General features: G+C 36.2%; 1 protein-coding gene across 1 annotated transcript in view; it reads right to left on the bottom strand.

Moving 5' to 3' along the window:
* LOC132159294 (NACHT, LRR and PYD domains-containing protein 3-like) overlaps positions 1 to 8,719 on the bottom strand; it is a 39,693-nt gene extending 30,974 nt beyond the window's left edge. Inside the window, exons 1-2 of the mRNA XM_059568819.1 lie at positions 8,509 to 8,719; positions 7,129 to 7,299 (exon numbers count right to left, since the gene is read on the bottom strand). Coding sequence (XP_059424802.1) covers positions 7,129 to 7,299; positions 8,509 to 8,708 — 371 coding nt within the window. The 5' untranslated portion in view covers positions 8,709 to 8,719. The remainder of the gene's footprint in view (positions 1 to 7,128; positions 7,300 to 8,508) is intronic.

Raw genomic sequence — 8,719 nt, 5'->3', positions numbered from 1 at the left:
TATTTCTCTGAAACAGGTCAGACTGAAGAAGCAATGCCTGCACAGAATAAAGCCCAGTCTGGACCGGTTCTGTTCAGTTGTGTTACACATTCATTAATCTGGTGTTTGATGACAGAGAGATGATATGAAGCATCAATAAACACAGAACTTTCAAAAGTTCGATCACACAACAACTTACTTTACAAGTCTCTCTTACACAAACATGTTTAGTAAAGAATATAGACAGATGAACTATACAAAAATATATGAACATATAAAAATCTACAAATACATATGGTGAAGGCGCAGTGGATATGCCTTTGGTGTGAGAGACCCGGGTTTGAATCCACTGTGAGACACCAATGTGTCCCTGAGCAAGACACTTAACCCCTAGTTGCTCCAGAGGCGTGCGACCTCTGACATATATAAACAAGGTAACAGTCAGTGATGGTAATGAGAAGTTAGTTTTTAAAGGGTCATGAAACCCCAGACTACTTTTTCTGAGATTGTATCAGAGGTGTTTGTGTTGCACATCATAGAAGACAATGTTAGCATTCATTCATTTTAATTGTTGAACAATTCTAGTTCATTTTGAGATTTGTGCAATATTTTTGTCTTCCAGGTTTAAAATCTACTAAAATCAGTGTTGATGAGTTTGTGACGTGGTAAAGGACTAATACTTTGATGACGTGTCAGTGTCTCATAATAATTCAGACCTGTAGCACTGAGCCCAGAATCACTCTGTGTTTCCACCGTCGGGTCAGAAACTCCTCAGCGCTTCATTAAAACACCCTTTACACGCCTCTCTGGAACAACGTCACACAACTCCATTTCACCAACAAAGAAGTTATCAGAAAACTAATAATAGATAAGTCACTGGAACCAGCGCGATCACAAAATAAACATGATAAAAGCAGACGTTTGTTTGCATGCTTTGTTAAAGATTTACATGGAGCGTAGATGAGTTAGGACCGATAAAACATGTTACTATACACTACACTAAATAATACACTATTGTGATCGTCTGAATGAGAAGCTGACTCTGATTTCTTCAAGCGGTCTTACCATGTTTACTATGGTAATGTTAATGGCTAGTGTGTATAGTCTTTATCTCTTATAAATATTTCTGCCTTGTTAGGTGATCATAATCCACATCAGATCTCAAACAGAAGTTATTTCAAACACTCGCTGCTGTCTGAAAGTGACTTCTGAGCTGTTATTATTAATGTCTTTAACTTTATGAAATGATCCTCGGCACTGATGCTCTCCAGACGCAGAGAAACTCCAGCTTCATTCATAACCTCCTCTAACCTAAACTCAGAGACCCAGTCGGCCAAAAAACCCTGGCCGTTGTCCCAGAGGAAGACCCAGAAGTAACAGTGGAAACCAGACTGCCTTTATGAAATTACATTTAAATATAGAAACATGCATACACATACACACATATAATTTTTTTTAATTAGTCTTCAATCCTCAGTTTGTAGTCAGTAAACATGAACACATTCAGCAGTCACAGCAGAAGTTAGAGACAGAATTTAATTGAAAGTCTATTCAAAAGTTGTATGAATCTATTCTAAGCTGTATTAAAGGCAAACGATGGTAAACACATTAATAAAATACTGGATATTTCTAATGTGTTCACATTATTTTCTCCAACCCCTGTGCACTTAAAGGGATAGTTCACACAAAAATGAAAATTACTCCATGATTTACTCACCCTCAAGACATCCTAGATGTATATGAATTTCTTCTTTCAGACAAATATAATCAGAGTTATATTAAAAATGCCCTGGCTCTTCTAAGCTTTATAACGTGGAGTCGGACTCAAATGAGAATTAAAACAGACGACTGTAACATTACTAGTCATGTAACATGTGAAATGATGTAAGATACTCACTGCAGTGTATTGAGTGTACAGTGTTTATCCTGCAGTAGAGCAGAGATCTGATTCACTCCTGTGTCTCCTAGTTCACGTCCCCTCAGATTCAGCTCTCTCAGGAGTAACGGGTTTTTACCCACAATTCCAGTCACATACTGACAGCCTTCATCTGCAGCAGGACCCAAAAACCTGCAGAAGAGAAGATGAAGCTGGAATCAATTCAATGTGCAAGATAAAAGTAAATTTAAAATAAACTCAGGGGCAAAAGATCACTAGATCATTATTCTCAAGCATCTGAAGATCTTTCTGGCTTTTAAGCAGGAGATGAGGAAAGTTAGCAAAGAGATAACTAGCTTGTGACAGCTAAACATTCATAGAGATATATTAAGTTGATCTTTTGATGCCGGCTCTTCCTATTATTATCAAGCAGAATTCACCAAACACTGTGTTAAATGTGCATGAAGTTTTATTTGCTTTAAGTAATGGCATGTACTAATTATGGCTGCCCCTAGTGGCCAAGAGTTTTTTTGTTACATCTCTTTTGTTATTAGGTGCCATGGGTTCAGACCATCTCTGGATAGTTTTATTTATCTGATGTAATTCTGCAGGGGTCAGACAGGTGTGTGTGTGTGTGTGTGTGTGTGTGTGTGTGTGTGTGTGTGTGTGTGTATCACTGATCCTCTCCTGACACACATCACATGTTTGTGGCCTGTAATATATCTACTGTAGTAGATCTAAAGCACTGATCTATATATGACTGGATCACTCATCACATTCTAAACTGCCAAAAGGCAGTGAAGCCACAGAAGTGTTTGATCAGCCGTCTTACTATTCCCTACCAGCAGAGAGCACCATTGAGTCACATGCAAACCACTGACCTAAAATCAGTGCTCAGCACTGATGACTCAGGTAACTTGATCCAACACAAAATATAGCCCATTTCTTTATTTACGTAATTATTCAGGAATTATTAAATATGAACCTATTAGTATCAGAAATTGATTTGAATATACAATGAATAATACAATAGCTTCTGTAAATATTGTTCTTTACTAAAATGAAAAGCTTAATTTATATTTTATATATATTATAGCTTAATTTCATGTATGTACTGTCTGTATTCAGTTATTCTCTGAATAAATTATGGTGTGTATAATTTTAATGTCCTGATTGAGCAACATCTATTTCAGACTAGAGGTCTTCACAGTGTACCCGAGACCCGTCGACCCGAACGGATTCGGGTCTATATTTTAAATGATCAGCCGGCTCCAGGTCGGGTCCGAGTCTATTACCTCGGGTCCCGGGTCTGTTTAACATTGTGTGTAATGCCCGTGCGATCATCAGACTCGGGGAACACCCGGCTGTGATCAGACACTGCTTGTTTTTTTGTAACTTGCCACTTGTAAAATTAGGAAAAGAAAAGTGTGAGCCAAAAAAAAAAAAGCAATCTCTCTCTCTCTCTCTCTCTCTCTCTCTCTCTCTCTCTCTCTGATGTTAGACAGCCAAACTGCGCTTTACATTTTCTCCCTTTTTTATAATAATATAAATGAACTGTTTAATCAAAGTTTTAGTGGTCAGATTCAGACTCGAAGCAAAGAAGAGAGATTATGGCTCCTTAAATTAGGTAAGACAAAAAGTTATATTTTTCGCAACAGGTTTATTGGCTTGCAATAGCAATTTAAGGTGGAATATGTTACAATCGGGTCCAGTCGGGGCTTTGTCTTCCAGGTGGGTTCAGGTCCAGCTTTTGAAATAATAGACTGGTCCGGGTCGGTTCAGTGTAGTACATTACGGATCTCTTTCGGATTCTGGCACAAACCTTTGGACCCGTGAAGACCTCTATTTCAGACTCTCCAAAATCGCGCAAATAGGTTTACTAGCATTAGCTATTGTTTCCATGTAAAATGTTGTATGCTAAATGAATAATAATTTAACCACCATTTAAATCCTTACCTGCTTCAAAATGAATGCTGTTAACAAAATCATTGTTGAAACATTTGCAGTTAGCAGCTACTGTACGAATAAAAACACTATAACAGAATTATATAAACAATGAATAACTGTTCAATGTGAATAAAGATGTGTTTACGAAGCATAACTCTTTTTCCGATTTCAGAATGAGCACTTTGTCATTTGTTATATGATGAGGTCGTGTCCGTCTGATGTTTATCATGTTCATGATGTTCTCTACTGTAATGAACGTAGCTTTTTAATAAGTAGAGGAAATTCCCTTGAGTGTTTGCATTGTAAGTATGTACAGGGATACTTCAGATTTAAAAACGGTGACTTATGTGATGTCTCATTAAAATCATACAATTTCCTATTAATTCAATAGAACATTTACACACACTAGGGATTACCAATATGGTGGCTTCACTTTCATGACGTCATTAGTAATCCAGTTCTCTATTCTAGATCAGTGATCTACAGTGTTGTGAATCTGAGCTTGATGGAGATTAATGTACAGTGCATTCAGTAACTTTTAAACAGTCAGGATAACTCCTCACACTGAATATTTTTCACAATCATAAGTTAACTATCGAGGCACTGAAATACTGAACACCAGCACATCTAGTAAACCAAAATGTCTGATTAACCTGTAACTTTTAACACAACTAAACTGTGCTGACATTTATCATCAAAACAACAGAAGCTGCAGCATCTCATCTTTCATGTTTGATCATTCTGAACATTTTTGATGCAATAAATTGTATACCTTAATAATTTAGAGAAATAATACACTAATATTTATATATAATATAAATAATTCATGTGTATAACTTATATAGCATTATTTCATCAGGTCTCACCTCAGTGTGTTGAGTTGACAGTTTGGATCCTGTAGTAAATCACTGAGCAGCTTCACTCCTGATTCTCCAGGATCATTTCCTGTGAGATCCAGCTCTATCAGGTGTGAAGGGTTTGATCTCAGAGCTGAAGACAGAGCTTTATAACCTTCTTCACTGATACTGCAGTCTGAAAGTCTATTAGAAAAGATGTTATTCTTCATTATAACACAGATTGTCACACAAGTACATGTTCTAGAATGAAGAAAATAAAAAAGATGCACTACAGGAATTTGGGCCTGAATGGACTCTTTTGACAGTAAAGCTGGGTAAAGTTATATATTAGTGAACTGAAACTACAACAAATGCAATTTAAAATTTTAGCAGTTTTAATTTTCCACAATTATAACCTACAGTCAATCAAAATTACTCAACCCTCAGAGATTTTAGCAAAAATGGCAAAGTCAACAGAGATCTCACAAAAGCTATAGAAAAGCTACAGAGAATAAATAATAATATTACTTTAGAAAGTCTAAGGCTATATGCAGATCAAGAAGAACAAAAGGCCAACTTGAACTTGCTAAAATTCACTTGTGTAGACCTGTGGAGCTCTGGAAGAATGTTTTATCGAGTAATGTGACCAAACTGGAACTTCTTGGACCCATGGTTCAGCGTTATGTCTGCTGCAAATGTTTTTAAGTGGCCTGTTCAGTCTCCAGATTTAATTATCATTGAAAATATCTGGTTGAATTTGAAAAAAGCTGTGGCAATGTGAAAACCAAAGATTATCGTTGATCTGGAAGCTTTATCAGGCGAGGAATGGGCCAAGACCGTAGTAGAGACGTGACAGAAGCTTCTAAACACTTACAGACAGCATTTATTGCTGATTTTAAACAATAAAAGATTCTGCACAAAATTTTAACAAATGTTTAGATCCAATAAGAATTTCATCATGATTCTCAGAATCACTCAAAAGTGTATTAAACTTTATCTAATACTTTACTCATGCCTTTGCTGAATTGATCAAAACATGAATTTGATGATTTTATCATTTTTTAAGATAACTTACAACACATTTGTAAATCATTAGCATACCACTTATTAATTTATGAACGTATAGTCATGTTTTGTAAATGATTCATTCATCATTAACTAGTTACTTATAAGTGACTTAGAATTAATAAAACATTACTATAATGTTAACTTATCACTTATTAATAAATTATGAATGTGTAGTCATGTTTTGTAAATGATTAGTTCATCATTAACTAATAATTTATAAATGATTTATAATAACGTATAATAACGTTCAGTTATAAGTGTTACCACATAGAACAATTCTCCATAACTTGTAAAACAGCATTTATTTAGTTTTTATTTCCAAATATATCTCAATCCATAATGAGTATTTTCAAATCTATGAAACAGGTGGGTCACTTGAGTGTGTAATTACTGTGATACACTTAAAATACTTACTTCAGCTTTTCCAGTCTACACTGTACATTTTCAAACAGAGTCAAGATGATCTTCATTCCTGGGTTTCCTAGTTTATTCTCACTCAGATCCAGCTCTGTCAGATTTGAAGGGTTTGAATTTAGAGCTGCAGCCAGAACATGACAACCTCCTTCTGTGATACAGTTGTTCTTCAGACTGCATAAAGAGAAAACACTTCAGTTTTAATCTGAGTATTTACCAGTATGTCTCAGCTGACAGATGACAAATACTGGTGATGATGACGACGACACATAAAAAGCACCCAGCAGCAAGAAGCATAGCATAGGCTTTAGTAAAACAATTACACAAATTGTCTTCAACAATACAGTGCAAATGATTCACAAACTACACAAAATGAGTGAGTGAAATTAGATTTTACTGGAACATCGCCTAGCGACCTAAGACATAAATTCCAGTGCTTTATCAGATATGTACCACTGTTTCATCCTTAGTTTTGATTTGTTTAATGTCAAAGTTCTCTGTCGTGTGTTTTTCTGCTTTTTCAGAGAGTTTTTTCATGCAAATGTGTTAGTTGGCGTTTGTATCCATGCACTCGTGACAGACTTCACTTTCACTTTGTGTTCGTTCATATTTCAAAAGCAATATGTTTAGTAGTTGTTCAAATGACTACTTATTGGTTGAATATGGTACAGTTTGAACCAATCTTGGCTTGGGGTGGGACTACGCATCAACAATCATTTCTGTTTGGCTCAGAGGAACGAAAGCATTGGTTTCTTCTGACAAATCAATGTTGTCAAAATGTGATGACGTGATCACGTGCACTACGGCGCCTCTGAATATCCAAATGAGATAAATAGGACATCTCCAAATGTGGAGAATCAGTTCTTTACATCACTTTAAAAGCATTCAGATTGGATTAGTGGGTCAAAAGTTATTAAACATTAAAAAACAACAGTTATTTTTAGCCGCGGGCGGCTATATCGGTCTTTGAGGGTTGAAAGTGTCCTTGTAACAATGAAAAAAACATACATCAGTGTGTTGAGTGTACAGTGTTTATCCTGCAGTAGAGCAGAGATCTGATTCACTCCTGTGTCTCCTAGTTTACGTCCACTCAGATTCAGCTCTCTCAGGAGTAACGGGTTTTTACCCACAATTCCAGTCACATACTGACAGCCTTCATCTGCAGCAGGACCCAAAAACCTGCAGAAGAGAAGATGAAGCTGGAATCAATTCAATGTGCAAGATACAAGTAAATTTAAAAGAAACTCAGGGGCAAAAGCTCACTAGATCATGATTCTCAAGCATCTGAAGATCTTTCTGGCTTTTAAGCAGGAGATGAGGAAAGTTAGCAAAGAGATAACTAGATTGTGACAGCTAAGCATTCAGAGAGAAATTTTTAATTGATCTTTTGATGCCGGCTTTTCCTATTATTATGTAGCAGAATTCACCAAAAACTGGATTGCTGATCCACTAACAGGAACATGATCTGGGTTCAGACCATCTCTGGATAGTTTTAGTTAACTGATGTCTGTGTTGATGCAACAGTAATTCTGCTCATTATGAGAGGAACTGCAGGTTCAGACATTTGTGCATGTGTGCGTATGTACAATTATCACCGATCCTCTCCTGACACACATCACATGTTTGTGGCCTGTGATATATCTGCTGTAGTAGATGTACAGCACTGATCTATATATGACTGGATCACTCATCACATTCTAAACTGGCAAAAGGCAGTGAAGTCAACAGAAGTGTTCGATCCTCATCTTACTATTCCCTACCAGCAGAGAGCACCATTGAGTCACATGCAAACCACTGACCCAAAAATGTTCATGATGTTCGCTAATGTAATTTAAAAAGGCTGACTTATCTGATGTTTTCTCGTTAAAATCATACAATTTCCTATTAATTCAATAGAACGTTTACACACACACTAGGGATAACTAATATGGCAGCGCAGTGGCTTCACTTTCATGACGTCATGATCAATCCAGTTCTCTATTCTAGATCAGTGATCGACATTGTTGTGAATCTGAGCTTGATGGACATTAATGTACAGTGCATTCAGTAACTTTTAAACAATCAGGTTAATAAATCACACTGAATACGTTTTTCATGAGAAATGTCCACAATAACACAATCATAAATGTTAACTATCGAAGCTCATCCAGCACATCTAGTGACCCAAAACGTCTGATTAAGCTGTAACTTTTAACACAACTAAACTGTGCTGACATTTATCATCAAAACTACAGCAGCTGCAGCATCTGATCTTTCATGTTTGACCATTTTGAACATTTTTCATGCAACAAATTGTATACTTAATTAGTGAAATATAATAAAATTTATACATAATATAAGTAATTTACATGTGTATAACTTATTTAACATTATTTCATTGCGTCTCACCTCAGTGTGTTGAGTTGACAGTTTGGATCCTGTAGTAAATCACTGAGCAGCTTCACTCCTGATTCTCCAGGATCATTTCCTGTGAGATCCAGCTCTATCAGGTGTGAAGGGTTTGATCTCAGAGCTGAAGACAGAGCTTTATAACCTTCTTCACTGATACTGCAGTCTGAAAGTCTATTAGAAAAGATGTTATTCTTCATTATAACACAGA

The sequence above is a fragment of the Carassius carassius genome, chromosome 16 (assembly GCF_963082965.1).
Source record: "Carassius carassius chromosome 16, fCarCar2.1, whole genome shotgun sequence".
Classification (NCBI taxonomy): domain Eukaryota; kingdom Metazoa; phylum Chordata; class Actinopteri; order Cypriniformes; family Cyprinidae; genus Carassius; species Carassius carassius.
Note: the sequence above shows the minus strand (reverse complement) of the source record. Positions and strands in the feature narration are given on the sequence as shown.